At 39.3% G+C, this 20,961-nt stretch overlaps 1 protein-coding gene across 8 annotated transcripts in view; it reads right to left on the bottom strand.

The window, feature by feature from the left end:
• The window catches only part of GIGYF2 (GRB10 interacting GYF protein 2), a 129,803-nt gene that overhangs the window by 93,940 nt on the left and 14,902 nt on the right, over positions 1-20,961 (bottom strand). For all 8 annotated transcript variants that reach the window (XM_043878989.1, XM_043878985.1, XM_043878986.1 and 5 more), the window contains 2 exons: positions 10,342-10,425; positions 326-455 (listed from right to left, as the gene is read on the bottom strand). In XM_043878989.1, coding sequence (XP_043734924.1) covers positions 326-455; positions 10,342-10,382 — 171 coding nt within the window. In that variant the 5' untranslated portion in view covers positions 10,383-10,425. The remainder of the gene's footprint in view (positions 1-325; positions 456-10,341; positions 10,426-20,961) is intronic.

Here is a 20,961-nt window from a genome sequence, read left to right as displayed (position 1 = left end):
TGACAGATGCAATAAAGAGAAGAGAAAACTTTCTCAGCCATCACGGAGGGATAAAAATAAAGGTTGTGAGGAAATCAGTTAAACAAAGAATTAAGTCCTGCCCACTCTCCTGCTTCCATGAAGCTTTCTACTTCTGTGATGAAATCTTAGGTTTTCTTTTCTAAAACATAAAGTGTGCATCATTTAGAAGAGCCTCTGTGAACTACTGAAGGTTTCAACACAAGAAGAAAAGAGAGAAAAACCATAGCTATTTCATATATCAACACATAACTGTACACACTCAGAAATCGCATTTGCAATTTTGAACTCTTTCCTACGTTCTTACCTTGTTGTCTTTAAGGAAAAGTGCTAACATTTCTTCTCTCCCGTAACGATAGTCTGCTAACTTATACTTAGGCAATGCTGGCGAAAGAGGGGGGGATGTAATACTCCCACCGCTGGACAGAGCTCGGAGCCTAAAACAGTAGACAGAACAGAAAAACAAAGTGTCAAATGTGCTGGCAGTAAGGACTTTTTATTTCCACATAATGTAATATTTTCATTTTAGTTCTTCAAAAGAACAGAAAGGAAAAGCCATTATCTCAAGGTATCCAAGATTTTAGCTCTAATGCAATCTGCTGCTCACTTAAGAGAACAGTTCATTGAGTTCATTGACAAATAAGTAGACAACTTCCTTAAGTATTGTGCCATATCCCTGAGAAGTTTAGGGAATGAGGAGGAGACACCTTTTTCTAAACTATAAAAGTAACATATAATTAAAACAAAAATGAGACATCACCTCACACAGGGTTAATAAAAATTAATAACTAACAATACCAGCTATTGGCAAGGATGTAAAACAACGCAACATTCTCCAGTAGTACTTGTGGAGTTAAAAACTAGAACAGTCACTTCAAAGAATGATTTTCTAATATTTAACAAAATATTTTAAAAAATATTTTTGCTCCCAAAGAGAAAATGCAAAATACAGATACCTGTAAAAAAGATACTTCTAAATATGCCCATACTTCATAATTCACTTTTAATAAAAGCAATTAATGATCAGTGTAGAGAATTTGAAAATGCAGTGGGAAAAAAAAGATGAAGTACAAGGAGAAAAAAAAATAAAAGCCATATTTACTGCTAAGGAAAAAAAGAAAGGTAAAAATATACTTCAAGCTGATAACAGAAATTACCTCAAAGGAAGAAAACTGGGAAAAGGGGAACAATTTTATAAGATGTTATTATTTTAAAAAGGAGTTGAACCTCAGCAAAAAATGGCAAGTTTTCCTCCAGGGAAAACTTTCATCAGGAGTAGCCCAAAGTTCTACAAAGTAGTAGATTACAAGGGTAAAAGGGACCAAAGTACTGCAAGTCAGTAGTTTAGCCCAAAGAAAATTCAACAGAAGCTCTGAAATATATCCCCAAATTGCTAAGCTGTATTGACAAAAAAAAGAGGGGACCAGTCTACAACTTGTACGTTAAAAAGTATGAAGGTCAAGCAGAATAAATACTTGCACATTATTCAAGAATGGCAGAGAAAGTAGCAGGTACATAGTAAATATACAGAATGTGTTCACATGTAGAAAGCAATACCAAGGAAAAAAGAAAAGGAGAATGAATCAGTACAGTAAGACTAATAAAGTTTTGTTTTTTATTTCACTGTTTCTTATTTTTTAATGTTTTATTACAGATAATTTTGAACATATATAAAAGCATCAAGAAGAAACTCTCCTGTACCCACTGACCCAGTACCCAGGCCATCCAATTCCTTCTACAGCCCCATTTAAGCCTCCTTTAATATTATTCTGAAGGAACTCTTTTGCTTTCAAAATTTTTAAAGGAAGTTATTTTCAAGTTTGGAGACAATTCTTTTAAGAAAAGTTATCATTTCATCTGTAAATATTTCAAAATGTTGTCTCTAAAAGATACGGATTTTTCTTTAGGTGTGAATTTTGCTAACTTTATCCCTGTGATATAGTTTAATACATTTCTCTGCTCTCTGCATTTCATGTAAACAGGTGACTGGATGTAGACTTGGCCAAGACTGATGTAGACTGATCAGACTTGGCAAGACCACATCCATGTGGTGGTTATGTAACTCCACCAGGAGGCACATACTGCCTGGTTGGTTTTGCAAGGCTAAGCAGTCCTTCAGGAGCGAAAGCTTAGATCCCCAAATTCACTAGGGTTACAGACTGACTTTATTCTATCATTTCTTCTTTATTTACTAGGTAGAGTAGTTGTACAAAGAGAAACTTCCCTCTCATACTATCTGGTATGACCTAATAGAATATAGCTCATACAAGAAAACAAACAGCTTTCGTTCTTCCATTTCATTTATTAGTTTCCATAATAATGACTTTATTCACTAACAATCCTCCAACAGTAAAATTATTTTCATTAATGCATTTCATTTCACTGCAATTATTCTTTTTTTTTTTTTTTGCAATTATTCTTAACAATAATCAAACTGTCTCATCTTTGCCTAGTGGGAGAGGCTTCAGGTTAGCTTCGAAGTCCTTCTGACCCAACCCTAGTAGTTTTTGAGAGCTTCACTTCTATCTGGTATGTCAAATGTTCCAAAATCAGCTTATTTCTTGCCTCAGATGTGGAATCAACCGTTTCACCAGGGAGCCTGATTCTCTTTGGTAATAAACAGGTTAAGACTACAGTCTGGGTGCTCAAAGTGTTCATTGTTATTGGGTTGGTTTTTTGTTTTCTTTCCAATTATTCACAGACTTAGAGGTCACCTCAGTGACTCATCCAACTCCTATAAGACAGGCTAAACAAGTCAGTAAGAAAACAACGTGCCCACAAAGGAGGACCCAACCACTGCTGAAGGACCTGCCAGCACGGCGGTTCACATCACATTCATGAACATTTGGGCTCTTCCCTGGAAACGTGGGATTAAAATCCACTGAGAACTGAAGCTGGGAATGTTACATGTACTCATTTAATTTTTAAAACCACTCCCAATATGACAGATGAGAAAAACAAAGCCAAGGAGTTAAGCCATTTACCCACAATCACAGTCAGTAGAACCAAGAGTCAAAAACTAGGTTTTTATGACTAAAAAGACCAAAATCTTTCCAACAGTGAGGTCTCAAATTTTTCAATAGTCATGGTTCAGTGTGCCAAAAATTAATTTTTACATATACATCTATATAATTAGAAATCAGTTTAAAATATCTTATACTAAGTCAATATGTTCCCTAAGAGTGTCTACCACTAGAGGGCACATCTAGGCGCTCTTCCATTTTCCAATGGAAAAATCATCCCAGTATCTACAATGATGTTTCACTAGAGACTTTCCAGCTCACCGTCCAACACCCCTAATTTCTTCATCTGCTCCTCATAAGGTTTCAAATCCACCCAACAATCCCTAGAGAATGAAATGGTTGGATGGCATCACTGACTCAATGGACACGAGTTTGATACCTCCAGGAAACAGTGAGAACAGGGAAGCCTAGTGTTCTGAGGTTCGTGGGGTCACAAAGAGTCAGACGCGACTGAACAACCCCCAGGGGCTTTCCATGCCTAGGAACTGAACACTTCTTACAGGTACCAGACCTAAAGAGTAACATGACCAGGAATGCATACTCAAAAGAGTTCTCCAGCTATTGTGAAGGCAAGCTAAGCGTAATGCAACCTAGAGAAGACAGTAGCCTGAACCAGAAGAATGGCTGTGCTCCACTTAGCAATCAACAAATCCTGTCCCAAGTCCTCCTTCATCCACAGATAATCTAAAAAGCTGAAATATATCTGGATAATATCCTTCCCCAAAAACCCACCAGTGACCTTTACCTGCTCTAGAATCATGCCCCATATAGCCCTCTCTTCTAGAAACTCAATCCTTCCCTATTAGCGTTCCACTCATCTCTCAATATATCTAATAGTGATTTGCTTAAAAGGCCTCTAATGCAGCATCCCTCTCTGGCGATGCAGCACTGGTCCTCTTCCTCTTCATCTCAGAGACATCTTCACCGCCTCACTTCCCAACCACTTCAAAACCCAGCACAACCTGGCTTCTCCCCACTGCTCCACTGCTCTAGAAAAGTTCAACCACCTCAACACTAGGCCTGAGTGAATTCCCTCTCCTGACCATCTTCCTGGCCACATGGAGGTCTGTTTAACACAGGAGGCGCAGTGCTCCTCCCAGCAGGACTAGCAGTCACTGACGGGTAGCAGCAGGGCCTTCTGAAACCAGCCTCCCCCACACCCAACACCCACAACCCTCACTTGTTAACTGCTGCTCAAAATCCAAACTTCAGCTTACAGAAGTAATTTACAATGTCCATGTAGAAGTGTGAAGATGTACAAATCTAAAGGCATCTCTGTGTAAGCTCATGACCCTCAGGTCCATGTGTGAACTCCCCCTGACAGAGTACGGCTTTCTTATTCAACCACTCACAGCCCTTTAGGTCTAACAGACCCCAAACCTACTCAAAACCTCCTTCATCACCGGTATTCCCAAAGGTAGGTAAGGATACCACCATCTACTGAGCAAATGGTTAAGAGTCTGGGAATCATCTCCCACACCCAATTATCACATCCTACCAGGTTTTAAGGGCTTCCCTGGTGGCTCAGTGGTAAAGAAACTACTTGCTAATGTAGGAGACATGGGTTCAATTCCTGGGTCAGGAAGATCCCCTGGAGAAAGAAATGGCAACCCACTCCAATATTCTTGCCTGGGAAATCCCATGGACAGAGGAGCCTGGCTGGCTACAGGTGATGGAGCCGCAAGAGTCAGACATGACTTAGCAACTAAACAATCAAGTTTTAAATCCTAAATCTCTCAAACCATCCTCTGGCCAAGTAACCTTCTATTGTTCACACTTATTACCTCAACTGCTACAATAGCACCCTAAATGATCTAACCAGTCAAAGTCCATCCTCCACACTACTACCAGTTATTTCTTTCAAAAGCAAATGCTCCCTGATGAACAATTCATTGGCACGCAATGATCAGGTAAAATAAAAAACTTCATAACATAGAAAGGCTACCTGCAAGCTCTTCTCGCCCATACTTCACAATATAGCCAAGGCAAAATGTCTTGAAATTTCCCTCTTAAACCTATAGTTTCCTGTCCACTTATCTTCAAACAGGCTTTCTGCTGTCTGGAATATTTTTTCTAATTGTTTTCACCTGGGACGCCATGGGAACTGCCTGGAAGTAAAGAGGTTAAGTGGAAAGAAAGAAAGGAAAAGATGAGAGACGGCAGGAGGGTAGGGGGTAGGAAAGAGGGTCATAGGAGGGAAAAGAGAGAAATCTAGATCCTGGGTGTTTGGCTGTACACAAGTACCCATGGATGTCCATAGAACTAATTGGCTAGTGGAAGGAAAAGCTAATAAACAGTCATACAAATGGAGAACTAGAGAAAGATTTTGGAGACAATTTGACCCAATTTACATTTTAAGATTAGTCTGGCTGCAGTGGGAACAGCAATCAGAAGAAGAGGAGCCAGGAAACATTAGAAGGCCTGTCCTTTAGTTTCTATCAGAGATGATGGTGGCTTACACTAGGCTGGAGGCAATGAAGAGAGGAATGAATAGGTTCAAAAGGTATTTTGGTGGAAGAATTGACACAGCATTGTGATGGACTAGACACAGGGATATAGAAGTAAAAGAAAATGATCTGGTTAACTCCAAGACTTCTGGCTTGAGCTAATGGGCACACTGTGATGTTAAGATGAAATAAAAGAAATTTAAAAGGGCAAAATTCATGAGCTCAGTTTTGGAAAACCATAAAGGATGAGATGCCTGCAGGCATCAAATGAGCAGCTGAATATCCTGTATAAGCATTATACTCCCTTTACAACGTGCATGTGTGCATACCAAGTCGCTTCAGTCCTGTCAGACTCTTTGCATCCCTACAGACCATATAGCCTGCCAGACTCCTCTGTCCATGGGATTCTCCAGGCAAAAATACTGGAGTGGGTTGCCATTACATCCTCTGGGGATCTTCCCCCTCTTACAACACTGACAGCGAAATTACTTAGTGTCAGCTTCCCCACTAAATAAATAATTCAAAAGTAGGGACCATGTCCGTTGGCTTCCCTGGTAGGCTCAGATGGTGAAGAATCCACCTGCAATGCAGGAGACCTGGGTTCAAACCCTGGGTTGGGAAGGTCCCCTAGAAAAGGAAACGGCTACCCACTTCAGTGTTCTAGCCTGGAGAAATGCATGGACAGAGGAGTCTGGGAGGCTACAGTCCATGGAGTCGCAAAGAGTCGGACATGACTGAGCGACTTTCATTTTTTCATGTTCCTTATCCTTGCTGCCTCCTTATCTCCTTACCTAACCCAAGACGTAAAACATGAGGCCCTTGATAAAATGTTTTCTAAACAACTCTTAATGTTCTCTTTTAAAATACACCCTAGGATAACAACAAATTCCTTCAGATGGCCGTTATCTTTTTACTCTTTTTGAAAACTGGGACTATTAACGCATTCCATCCTCCAGAATGTCTCATGACCCTCACAACTCCACAAAGATCATGAACAGTAATCTAGAAATCTCAGCTTTGAATTCTCTTGCCCCGTGTCCCCCACCGTAAGACCTGAATCATTCAACATTTACTAAGTGCCCACACTAGCTAAACAATGGACTTACCAAAATTGAGAAATATAGTGCTTTTCTTAATGGAAGTAGCTCTTTTCTGAGTAAGGTAAATGGATATAAACAGACACAGCACGAGGTCCTAACTACTTTAACACAAGTCTGAACAAAGTGCTTTGGGAAAAACAAAAGTACCTCATTCTTTGCAAGGGAAGACATGGGTAAATTTCCTTAAGGCCATGAAGGTGAGACAAAAGAAACCCCAAACCAGGTTCCTTGGCTCCTTCTCCATAAAGCCAGCTATCGGTCTGCAATCGTTTCTTTCCCCTATGATAAATTCGTTTATTATCCAATTTATCTGAATAGATTTTCAATGCTCAAAATAAAAAAATTAAAATACCAAAATAAAGGTTATAATGAATTTGTTTTCCTCCTTCAAAATGTCTTGAAGTACACAATCATTTGCAAAGAAAAAAGAATAGGAGGATACAAACCAAAATATTAACAACGGTTCTTTGGGTGGCAGAATTAAGGGTAATTGAGATCTTCTGTTTTTCCTTTCATACTATTGCTTCCTCCAAGGTTTTCTGGAGTGAGTGTGAATTATCTTATTACTAGGACTAACAAAAAATTCTTTAAAAAGAAGAAACCTACCAGATTTAGAACTAAAAAAGTTTTTTTTCTTTAAGGTAGTACTTTGTGTTTTGTTGAAAGTGAAATAAACAGGCAACAGATGGGAATTAAATTCATACAATCGTTCTTGTGGTCAGTCTGTCCATATATCATCCAAAGCCTTAAAAATTAAACTTCTGATTTAAAAATTCCACTTCCAAGATATTATTCCAAAGGAAATCAACAGTAACACAAACAGAACTATTAAAGGATGTGTATACATATTCACAATAGCAAAATATTAAAAACGACTTTACTTTCCAACACTTCACTCATGCATTTAATAAATATTTATTGAGTATCTACTATGTGCCAGGCACTCAAGTTACAGCAATGAACAAAGTGTACAAAAATCAAGACCAAAGTACTTGCCCTCAAAGGAGCGCACAGTCTAGTGGGGGTTGAAGGATGGTATATAAATAATAAAGAAAATCAGTAAAATATCTGGCATGTTATATTTTTATATAGACTCAGAAGAAAAAATTAAACAGGGAAAGGAGGCAGGGAATGGGGGTGGTTTTTATAGATGGTCAGAAAACCTCTAAGATGGTAACATTTGAAGTTCAAAGACTTAAAATGACTCGTTTTATATATAAAAATGACTTACTGCTCCATTAACTATATCACAGTCTTTTTAAAACTGCCTTCATTAAATCTATCATACTCTTTTTAAAACTGCTTCAGTAATTATGGAATACATTTCTTTATCCTAAATATAAAGATAAGCTAAGACCTAATGATTCTACCAGATTCTACCAGCTAAGACCTAAAGATTCTATTCAATCTTTTCTACTAGCTTTAGAAGTCCACACTTATGGTCATCCATGGTCTGTCCCGACCACAATTTTCTTTGCTCTCTCATCTTCACTACTGTCAAATCAATCTCTTCATTTCACACAACTCTTACCAAACTTCCTGTTTTACATGATGATAAAAATGTTAGTAAAAAGAATACAGTATCACCACATGTTTCTGTATGTTTCAAAGTTACACACTGATTCAGTGTAATCCTCCTCAACTATGACTCTCAAGTTATTCTGGACACAGCTCCTTACCTCAAGTTTCACAATGAATGCAATGGCACATGCAGAAAAAGCACAGCAACAGTCTCCATTCACACTGCAGCTGTCTGGATCAGGGCCACCCGAGTTAGTACCTTAATATGGGAGATGTACTATGTGTATATACGGAGCTTCCCTGGTGGCTCAAATGGTAAGGAATCCGCCCACAAGGCGAGACTCCGGTTCGATCCCTGGGAGGGGAAGATCCCCTGGAGGAGGGGACGCAGTATTCTCGCCTGGAGAATGCCATGGACAGTGGGAAAGCAGCCAGATAATGTGGAAACAAATGAGTGTGGCTGTGTTTCAACAAAACCTTACAGTCCCATGGCCACAGTCTGTCAACCCATTTAGCATCACGTCAAATGTGCAATGACTCTACACAGAGCATCAGCAGGAGTGGTTCTTTTCCTTTTGTTTTAGATAAACTACTAGTACTCTCTCTCTCTCTCTCTTAACTCTTAACAGAGAGAGACTCAGACGAAAAAAAAAAAAACTTCCTTAAATTAGCTGATGATTTTAACCATGTTTTCACAAAGAAAAGACGTAAGTGTGTAAGTGCAAAACAGCAGCAGTTACAAATGAAGGCAAAAAACTGCACACAAAATGGTTTACACATTGAGCTGTATGATTTAAAGCCACCTGGTAAGACGTGAATAAGGTTTTAGCTACAAGAACATTCATCAAAAATTTTTTTCTAATAATGAAAAACTGAGAACAGCCTATATTTGCTACATCTAGAAGACTAATTAAATAAATGATGGTACATCCATACAGTGCAACCATTTAAGGTAACAGAAAATATTTATTGATAAAAAAGATACTTTTGGTGTGTTTTTTTAAGACAAATTACAAAACTGAATGTACAGTATTATCCCATTTTTATGAAAATAAACGTACATTTACACAAATGAGCATACATAAAGCTACCTAGAATGATATACCAACCTATTTACAGTGGTTACCATGGATAGTGAAATTACGGTAGTTATATCCTCTTGTGGATTACTTGTAATTTCTAATTTTTCTAAAAGTATATATTGATTTGGTAATAAAGTTATTTTTAAAATATAAAATAAGAACTAAAACAGGTGATTTAGGTCAACATTTCCAAAATAAACTCTCAAAGCATATAACTTGCATCGGTTCTTAAAACTTCAAATGATTTCTCCTCAGTCTCCAAATGCTAGCTACATGGACCAAGAAAATTAAGGAATTACATATAAAAAGAAATGCATATAATAATTTAAGTTAATAAGAGTCTTCAAATAGGAAGTTACTACAGGAAGTCTGGAACATTTATCAAAGCACCACCACTGAAACAATCAAGGACATTTATGACACTATTCCAATCATCTACTTTATATACTGCCTCTGATTCAAGGTCTGAATGGGGAAAGCAACTATCATTATTCACGCCACTGACGAGGATCTTCAATCACCAACTTTGGGGGGAAAGGAAGAAGAGGGGGAAAGAATCACACTACAATGTGATGGATTTCAAAATCCCATGAGAATTCCATATTCAGGGTCCAAACATATCTGTAAGAGACTCAAAGGTTGATTAATTGGTATTACGGCAAATGCTAACCTGATTCTAGATGGGCTATAGCCAGTATAATTCTGGATCACCTATGTAGCCCATCAATAAAATAAAACTCAAATAATAATTCAATAAAAACTATTTTTCCCAAATAAGTATGAACAGCACTCACAAAACATTGTAGCAGAAAACATATAAACATTAAAATGTTACAATTATATAAAATTATACTCACACCTACATAAGGGTTCAAACACAAAGTAAATAATTTGCTAGGGTGGTGGGACTATGAGGAGTTCTAAATTCATTATCATTACACAACCAGAATAGGAAGACTTTTTAATAAAGGATAAATGCAGTCACTAACCAAATATAAATTATTCCTGACTGGCTATATTGTTTTCAACTAGGCACATAAAGCAAAGTCTCTAAAACATGCACATTTTATAAGCCCCCAACACCTGCACAAATACCTTACTACTGAACTAGTCATGCAACTCTGAACAGGATGAGGTTTTGAAAACTCACCATTCAGGCCCAAAGTTCAGTGTCTGCGTTTCCGCTGCCATTCTTTTCCGTATGTTTACAACAGATTTTTATATGCAGAGAAACCTGTTCAAGAGAAAACATCTCCATGCAGTTGGTCAAGATTGAATGCAGAATTCCAGCCCAGAAAGTACAGTGAGGAAGGGTGTTTTGCTTATGCTCCTCTCAACCAGTCACCAGAATGAGGTTTTTTTAATGCCTATTTATAATACAGCAGGCAAAGTAAAATGAATAAATCCACCCTTAACTCCAATCCACCATCTTTTTATGTTGACACAGGAAGAGGAGGCAAGGTGTAAGAGATGCTGGTGAGACAGGTCGTAGCGGACCATGCACCATGCAGGCACTGGAGACCAAACGAAGAATTTCCTTTTTTCAGTCTTTAGGCAGTGGGGAAGGAATGAGGGGTAACAGATTTACATTTTATTAATAATTTGTATTACTCACTTGCAACGGCTCACCCATCACCATGAAGTACATCAAAGATTCTTAAAGACCCCTCCTTATCTATCTCACAGCTTCTGTCACAACTCTCCCCACTGTTTCCTTAGCACTTTACACTCCAGGGATCCTTTCAAGTTATCTTGGACCATCAAGTGAAAATAATCCACTAATCAATTTCACGAGTCATCTTTCAAGAGCAATTTTAAGATATCAGAACTTAAAGTGAAATGTCAGACAGGGAAGGACAAATACTGTATATTACTTATATGTGGAATCTTTAACAAGCCAAACTCACAGACCGTGAAGTGGTGGTTACCAGGGACCGAAGGGTGAGAGACATGGTGAGAAACTGGTCAAAGGTAAAAACTACAGCTTTAAGATTAACAAGTTCTGGGGATCCAGGGCACAGCATGGTGATTACAGCTAATAATACTGTATTATACATATGAAAGTTGCTAAGAGTAGACCTTAAATATTCTCACACGCACACAAAATAAGAAAAGGTAATTATGTGATGGGAAGGAGATGTATGCTATGGTGATAATCATTTTGCAATATACATTGAAAAATTAATCAAATCAACACATGAACACCTTAAACCAAGACAACGTTATATCAATCATATCTCAATAAAGCTGAAAAAAATGAGTTTAGAAAACAGAAAATACTATAAATATTGTAAACATATGATAAATATAGGCAAGATTTATCACATCACCCTGACTGTTCTTTAAAAGATCTAAAACCAATAAACTACATACTGATCTAAAACACAGAAAGGGCAAAGTAAAAACGTGCTAACATCCATAATCAGCTATTTATCTGACCTCTCCCTGGAAGGTATTTCTGATGGTTGGATGGCATCATGGACTCAATGGACATGAATTTGAGCAAACTCCAGGAGACAGCAAAGGACAGGGAAGCCTGGTGTACTGCAGTTCACGAGGTCACAAAGAGTCGGACAAGACTTAGCAAATGAACAACAAATGTCAACCACGTGGGTTCCAGGGAGAGTTCCTTATTCTTACTTAACGCTGATTACATTTCCCTGGCCAGATAAGCGTACACACCAGACTCAAATGAGATCAACTTAGTGCCCTCACCACCTCACAAGCAACTGATGATTCCAAAACAAGGTAAGGCGTGTGGCTTTTAACTTTAAACTCTCTGAGACTGGAATGCACCCTAACAAGTGCCGTGCTACAACGGCTACTGGCCCACAGTGGAAGTCGTGTCACCGTTGTCACTGTGTGGCAAGTACAAAACCTGGACAGGGCTGCTCATTACTGTCATCTTCTCAATTGTGTTGTTCCTAGTAGCTGATTTTAAGGGCTGCTTACAATGCCTTCAAAAAGATTATGCTATAATTCTAAATTGAAACATGTTGTGTATCAAAAAAGAAAGCAAATAAAGCCATGGAATAGTAGTGAAGTAACTCTCCATCACTGGAGAAACGACTGCACGTGTTTTACAGAACTTGAGAAAGGAAGAACACACATAAAAAAGATAAGCTTGTGGTTTGTTAGTGAGACTTGACACCGCACAGTCCACAAGGCCACATGCAGCAGCCCTGAGGTATTAATATTTAAAGGGGAAAAAATTAAACAGCTTAGAATGCTTTTAGGAACTACACAAGCACCAAAGTGCTGCATTTCAAAATGACAAAAGAATAATGGAGCACTCTCTTAAGAAATGTTTCATCACCAATACCCTTAATGACCTGACACTACAAAGGTGGGGAGAGCAAGGAGGAAGGAGACTTCTACAATTCTAAGTTCTGCATGATTTAGAAAAGTAATATAATGTGCAGAAGCTGAAGAATATCTAAATAGAAGCTGAAGAATACCTTAACAACTGATTTTACTCCTATTTTCCTTTTAACATATGCACAAAGTATATACTGCCTGATGAAAATCTGTTAAGACTTATTTGCTAAATAATTTTAAAAGAATTTTTTAAAAACTGTAAAATAAAAATGCTAAGTAATTAAAGAACTATGGCATCAGTTTACTCTGCAGTATGATTTACTTCTTAGTAATACATAAATGAAGAATCTCACAAGTGATGCACACTAGACTCAATTAAATTATGGTATGCTGCTGCTGCTGCTAAGTTGCTTCAGTTGTGTCCGACTGTGCGACCCCATAGATGGCAGCCCACCAGGCTCCCCCGTCCCTGGGATTCTCCAGGCAAGAACACTGGAGTGGGTTGCCATTTCTTTCTCTAATGCATGAAAGTGAAAAGTGAAAGTCAAGTCGCTCAGTCGTGTCTGACTCTTCGCGACCCCATGGACTGCAGCCTACCAGGCTCCTCCGTCCATGGGATTTTCCAGGCCAGAGTACTGGAGTGGGTTGCCATTGCCTTCTCCAAAATTATGGTATATCCCTACTGAAATCACTTGTCAAGGGAGTGATAATGACCAGACCTCAGGTAAGGTACCCACTGTGAATTAAGACAAGTATCCTCCTTACAAAAGGCAGAGCAACCAGAGAACAAATTGCCAACAACCAGTGGATCACACAGAAAGCAAGGGAATTCCAGAAAAACATCTACTTCTGCTTCACTGACTACACAAAAGCCTTTGACTGTGTGGATCACAACAAACTGGAAAATTCTTAAAGAGAGAGAAATACCAGACCACTTTACCTGCCGCCTGAGAAACCTGTATGCAGGGCATGAAGCAACAGTTAGAACTGGACATGGAACAACAGATGGGTTCCAAATTGAGAAAGCAAGATGGTGTACTGTATATTGCCACCCTGCTTATTTAACTTACACGCAAAGTACATCATGCGGAATGACGGACTGGATGAATCACAAGCTGGAATCACAACTGCTGGGAGAAATATCAACAACCTCAGATGTTACCACTCTAATGGCAGAAAGCCCCTTGATGAAGCTGAAAGAGGAGAGTGAAAAAGCTGGCTTAAAATCTAACATTCAAGAAACTAAGATCACAGCATCCGATCATATCACTTCATAGCAAACAGAAGCAGAAAAAGTAGAAGCAGTGAAAGATTTTACTTTCTTGGGCTTCAAAATCACTGCAGACAATGACTGCGGTCATGAAATTAAGACACTTGCTCTTTGCAAGGAAAGCTATGACAAACCCAGACAGTGTATTAAAAAGCAGAAACATTACTTTGCCAAAAAAAAGTCCATCTAGTCAAAGCTTAGTTTTACCAGTAGTCATGTATGGATGTGAGAGATGGACCATAAAGAAGCATGAGCATAGAAGAATTGATGCTTTCAAACTGTGGTGTTGGAGAAGACTCTTTGAGAGTCCCTAGGACTGCAAGGAGATCAAACCAGTCATTCCGCAAGGAGATCAAACCAGTCATTCCTAAAGGAAATCAATCCTGAATATTCTTTGGAAGGACTGATGCTGAAGCTGAAACTCCAATACTTTGGCCACCTGATGCGAAAAACTGATTCATTTGAAAAGACCATGATGTTGGGAATGATTCAAGATGGCAGGAGAAGGGAACACAGAGGAAGAGACAGTTGGATGGCATCACCGACTCAATGGACATGAGTTTGAGTAAGCTCCAGGAGATGGTAAAGGACAGGGAAGCCTGGTATGCTACAGTCCATGGGGTCGCAGAATCGGACACACTTGAGTGACTGAACAACAAGTGGTGGGTGGTTTAGTCACTAAATTGTGTCCAAGTCTTTGTGACCCCACGAATGTCAGCACACCAGGCTCCTATCCACAGGATTTACCAGGCAAGAATTCTGGAGTGGGTTGCCATTGTCTTCTCCAGGGGATCCTGGACCTACTTGGCTAACAAATTGACCTGTAGAGCCTACAACTGTAAGATTTTGTTGTAATATGAAACATCCTGAAGGAGTGTTTTTTATCACCATTTTAAGCCCCATCTAGTCAACTGTTTTATATTCAAACCCCTATGGGACTCTGACCATTGGAAAACAGCTCTGAATTAATAAAGCAAGTCAATACTTGAACCAGACTGAATTTATAAAGCAAGTGAATCTTAATTAAAAACTGAATTATTTGTGATATTTGTGAAAATACTAAAATCATTCTTAAGAGATTTAATATGCTTTTACCCTTTAAATTACTACCACAAGGCTACACAGGTCCTGGAAATACAAACTCCAGGAGTGTCATTACCACAAAGGATGCAAACGGAGCCCCTAGAGGCTGTGCTGTACAGGCAATGGTCTTAAGTTACAGAAGCCCTGGATTCACGAAACACTTGAAGAACATCAACCAAGGAAATCCTGTTCCCGTCCTCTGTCACTTATTCCACCTATGAACTTTCAGGAAGAGTTAAAAACTACCATACAGCAGAAACACTGAAAGCTCAGAAGTTTCTTTAATGCCTTGAGCTGGGAGCCTCACAACCATCTATAATGTGGGTGTCCATAAGATTATGCCCTATGGTAGTCTTCTGGACAACTCTTATGAACCTAAGGCAGTAATCCAAGCAATTTAATTATCAACTAAAGAGACCTACATTACTCAGAATGGTGTTCTGTTCATTCTCCTTTATGAATTAAAGCAGGAAATCTAAAAGTTATCACTGTTGAAGAACTCTAATTTAAGGTACTATAGATTCTAATTCTGAATTCCCCACCCCAGATTACTCCTTCCAAATCAAATTAAATGAGCCCAGTTCTAATAGATTTATTTCTATGTATTGGATTGTCTGACACGATGTCTCTGAATTATAAATTATTTGGAATGGAAAGTGGGACTTATTTCTCAATTGCCATTTCTAAGCATGCAGTGAAGTATCAAAACGAGTATAAGCTTTGCCGCCATTTAAATCCCACCAAGCTACATGTTGTCAACTCAAACCCCCAGGAGACTTGTGATCATTAGGAAACAGCTTATTTTTATAGCAAATTGGGATCTGAACCAGACTCTGTAGGCTGTGCCCCCACCATGCTCTTCTGCCTCTTTAGATAGTCTTATTCTTGAAACTATTTCCTTCCTTGTCCTCCATGACCAGCCCTTTACAGATATATTTCCCCCATCTTTACTCCTTTCCAATTTAGTCACCATTCCCCAAGTTTCTCTCCTAACTTCCCTCAGTGTATCCACAGATTCTTTAACTGTAAATTCTGTTTAGATATTGTCTTGAATCTTATTTACAATGATGCTCTCCACTAGTACTTCAGGTAGAACTCTGCCGACTAAATCATGGGGCATTTAAAATAGGGGCTCAGACAGTAAAGAATCTGCCTGCAATGTGGGAGGCCCAGGTTCAATCCCTGGGTCAGGAAGATCCCTGGAGAAGGAAATGAATACCCATGAGAGTATTCTTGCCTGAAGCATTCCAAGGACAGAGGAGCCTGGTGCTCTACAGTCCATGGAGTCACAAAGAGTTAAAAGACACAACTGAGCAACTAACATTTTCACTTGCACCTGGATATAGCGTGTACAAGAAGTGAGGGTGTTATTACAGCAAGAGCAAAAATTCTCCCACAAATTCCACCCCTGCTCTGCATTACAGATTTTTTTCTCCCATGACCTATGTGGCATTTCCAGCAGCCTGCTCCTCTTGGATATCTATCTAATCAACAACTGATCAAGGTATCACTGTTTTTGGGCTTTCCAGGTGGCTCAAGTGGTAAAGAACCCTCCTGACAATGCAGGAGACCAAGACACAGGTTTGATCCCTGGGTAAGGAAGACCCTCTGGACGAGGGCATGACAACCCACAGCTGTATTCTTGCCTGGAGAATCCCATGGACAGAGGAGCCTGGCGGGCTGCAGTCCACAGGGTTGCAAAGAGCTGGATACGACTGGGTGACTAACAGACCACTATTTTCAGTTTACTAGTCAGTCAGGCTCAAAAGCCTAGAATCATCTGAAACTCCCTCCTCTTCTCTGTCCCTCATATGTAATCATTTTGCCTGAAATTTGGTCAATTTCCCTTCAAGATTCCACCTGCATTCTTTCATCATAGCCAAACTTTTGTTAACCCATGTCTGGATTACTACAATAAAATTTCTAATCTGCTCTCCTGACTCAGCCTCTGATTACATCCAACAAGATCAATCTTTCTAAACCCTCTGTGTATGATCAAAACTCCTCATATTTTCAGGTTTCCATCAATCTGACAATCTATACCTTCTCAACTCAACCTTCCACTGTTCCACCTCCAAACTCAAAGCCAAATGATAACTTTCAACTCTCTACTGCATTCTCCTTCTTCTGTCATTGAGGCTCATGCCACCCCCTTACCCTCTAAGGCCCACCCTCACATCCGCCTTCCTTTACAGTGGCTTATACGAAACCCAGGATACATTCAAATAAACACTCCATAAAATATTTCCCAAAGGAGAAGGAAAATCTGAACAAAAGATGCAAAAATGGAATGGAATCTATAGCGTGCAATACTGGGGGTGAGGTGCTTTTTGAAACTGTATAGAAAACCTTGAAAGGAAAGAAAAAACAGAAAAGAAATTTGGGAGGAAGGACACACCGTTTCAGACAAAACGAATGTGAGGAGCCATCCTAAGTAACTTAATATATATGTACATCTTGAACTCCAGTGTGGAGCGATAATGAGAGACAGAGATTTGGAAGCAAATCTACAGACTTGTATCCAAATATTGCATAAAACTATCCCAAAGAAGAGGTCAAGAAGGGACATGTACGAGGATGAGGATATAGAGAGGAAAAAAAGACCATGCGGTTAGGTCTCTTTAGCCCTAACCTTTCACCTGAAGTCAAATTCACTGACTCTAGCTTCTTCCACATCCACTTTATCTAAAGCACAAAGGAAAAAGAACTAGGTTCTTTGGGGAGATTATCTGATTATCCATCCATTAGCTCAATAAGGTTAAAAATTAAAGTGAAGTGTGAAAAAGGATGGCCATATCACAGAAGTCTTTGTATTTTATGTCTCAAGAGCAATGGAAGGCTATGAAAAGATTTGGGCCAGAAAGTGTCCACGATGAAACTCACACTTTAGAAAGATCATTCAGGATGCCAGGAGGAAATAAATCAGCAAAAGTTAAGAGAAAGGAGAGGTATCAGTAATCCAACAGATAGCATGGATCTGCATACCAGGAGAAATGAGAGAGAAGTGACAATAACAACAATACTCACTGATACGAAAAAAACGTCAACAATATATGTAGTGTTCAAGACAAGGTTACAGGATACAGAGGATATAACTACAATCAACACATCTTAAAATTCATTCCTAGTGGGTATTTACATATGCCCCCAGGTGTAATATTTACTTCTGAATGGTGAAATTATGAGTAATTCTTTTCCTAGTAAGTTACTAATTTGTGTTTAAAATAAAGATAACACTGGCCCAAAAATATATATATATTAATGGAAGAATTCAGAAGTTTCAAATATTGAAGTCAAAAAAGAGAGACTGGAAAGTCTTCACTGGCTTCCATAATGAAGTGGCCGGTGACCTGAAGGGCGCAATGAAAGCAGCATGATGAGGACAGTGAGACTGCAGAGGCTGGGAGGTGAGAAAGGGAGACTACAAACGCAGCCGACTGTTTCTAGGATCTTAGCTGCGAAAAAGCAACGAGAAACGAAGCAGGGTAGAAAGAAAATTTCCACTTTCACTTTAGAGGAAAATATCCTAAAGGAAAACTACCAGTACAATCAAAAAGTGAAGAAACTATTTAGCAAAAATATGATGGAAGTGCAGCTGTGAGAAGGCAGGCTGGACGGGGCTTCAAAAAACAAATGCGAAAAAAAAAAGACACGCTATGCCTATCCACTTGTGACAAGAGCAAAGTATGTTCAAATGACTGAAGATACCTGCAAGCTTTTTGCGGGGGAATAGCAAGTGGTGGGGAATTCACATTCGATAGCCTCAATTTTCTCAGATAAGTAAGCAAATGACAGTAGGTGACAGGGTAAGGTTTGAGAAGAATGCAGAAATGGTAGCTGCTGTGATCTACAATAGCATTTTTTTTAATTAAATTTAGGAATAATTATGAATTTACCCCTGGAGAAGGAAAGAGCAACCCACTCCAGTATTAATGCCTTGAGAATCCCATGGACAGAAGAGCCTGGCAGGCTATACAGTCCACGGGGTCACACAGAGTCGGACACAACTGAAGTGACTTAGTACACATGAATTTATACAAATGTTACAAAGATATTACAGATATTCCCTCAGTTTCCCCTAACATAAACAACTTACATTACCACAGTACACCTGTCACGACTAAGACACCAACATTGGTACACCACTAGTAACTACACTCAGACTTAACCAGTTTTTCCAACAATGTCCTTGTTCTGTTCTGATCTCATCCAGAACTGGCATGTGAATGGAAGAGGATGACGATCCCGATGCTGCCTGCTGATGCACCTACCACTGGGTGGGAAAACCAGTGAGAGAACCTCAGAGGGATAAAGGAAAGGTAAAACGTCAAACTATCAGGGCAAGACGGGCCTCGGTAACCCTGACAACACTGGAAAGCGTCCTGTGAGCAGTGTAATGCACAGAGAGGTGATGAGGCCCTCCCCCCTTCCGTCTCTCCTCTCTCGCGACTCCAATTCCGGGGATAACGACCTCAGAGGAAGGGCTACCCTCGGATTTTAAACAGAGCTGACTTAAAAATAGCTGAGAGGATATTTCTGCTGCCGCTGCTGCTAAGTCACTTCAGTCGATATTTCTACATAACTGCTATTTCAGACCTTGCCCGTTATTCAAAATTCCTTATAAGTGAATCCAAGTAACATAGTTCTTCTGCACTTAATACCAGAAAGTTGACAGTCTTTGATAAACTGCATCCTATGCCTGACAATGTATTTAATCTGGCCTTTTTGTCAACTTCTTAAAGACACTGAATCAGCCCTCACTAGCACTGATTACTAGTATATAATTATTTTTCTTTTTTTCTATATATTTTTCTAGCTTTCCTGAACTTCCTCAACTCCTCTTTGGGACCTCATCTATCACTCTGTGTGCATCCAAATACATGCTCAATGGTGAACAGAGAAGAAATCAACATAGCTCTTTTATATTGTTGGGTCTGCAACAAAGAAAAGAGAGACCCTGGCCTCTCAGCTCTTACGTTTACCATTTTCTCACAACCTGGTACAGTGCTGAGGAGCCAGATGACTTCTGGGCACACACAATCACCAACAACAGGAGGAAGCTACAGTTCTACATACTAAGTTCTGCCTGGACAAAGACAAATCAGAAGCCAAAGCAGAATCAAAACCTGGCACAATGGCTAGTGTTCTACTCTGAAAGTGTTCCCCAGTACTGCTTCCCAGGGGAAGTCTTGATGTATTGATTAGCTAACACTATGCTACTAACATATCAAAACATACGCTCCTTTGAAAACCCCCTGAATCTTTCTTTAAAAAATTATCTGCTACTGTATCGCTCCGATATCAATGTAAAAACTGCCCAGAAAAAACCTATGGCAAACCTGGGATGAAGTCCAGCCAGTACGGTGCAGAGTCTGCCAAAAGACTAACAAAGAATAAACACCAAGAACCTGAATCTGCCTCCATCTTCCCCACCTTCACTTTCCCAAAAGCAGAAAAAAGAACTACTCCCCTAGCACTCTTAAGATGTACCAAACAATTAGTTGTGTTCCCATTCCAGCAACCAGCTATTCATATCTCAGCCAGACCTAGAGTAATACAAGATTAGTAACTCCACTTCTGCAAATTAGTTCAACCACTTCAAAAGACAGTTTAGCAGTTATCTATTACATCTAAATAATACACCTTCTGGTGACCCCATAATCCACTGCTAGGCATACACTCAAGGAAAATTTCTACCCAGAGAAGAGTATAAGATATGCATAGTAGCTTTATTCATACCTGACACGTGGCTATCATGTTTACCAACACAAATGTCCATCAACAGGTGAATGAATAAGCAAATATATGGGAGCTTCAAGGTTGGTGAAGATGTGGAAAGGATGGCGCAAAGCACTCTGATGCGCCCTTTCCCACACGCCGTGCCCTATGCATTCCTGCCACCTGGCTGTTACTGACTTAGGTAACATCACTAATAATGAGACAAACTGGCACCACATGCCTCCTGATGAGATACATGGACAAGGACACAGTATCACTAATGTTATATTCCTGACAAAAATGCATAAACTAAAATTAATTTTGAAAAAATCAGTAAGTCCAAATTGACAATACAAATTCAATCTACCATAGTCACCAAAA

Source organism: Cervus elaphus, chromosome 20 (genome assembly GCF_910594005.1).
Source record: "Cervus elaphus chromosome 20, mCerEla1.1, whole genome shotgun sequence".
In the NCBI taxonomy this organism is placed as follows: Eukaryota; Metazoa; Chordata; class Mammalia; order Artiodactyla; family Cervidae; genus Cervus; species Cervus elaphus.
The sequence above is the reverse complement of the archived record's forward strand: the minus strand, read 5'-3'. Positions and strand labels throughout refer to the sequence as shown.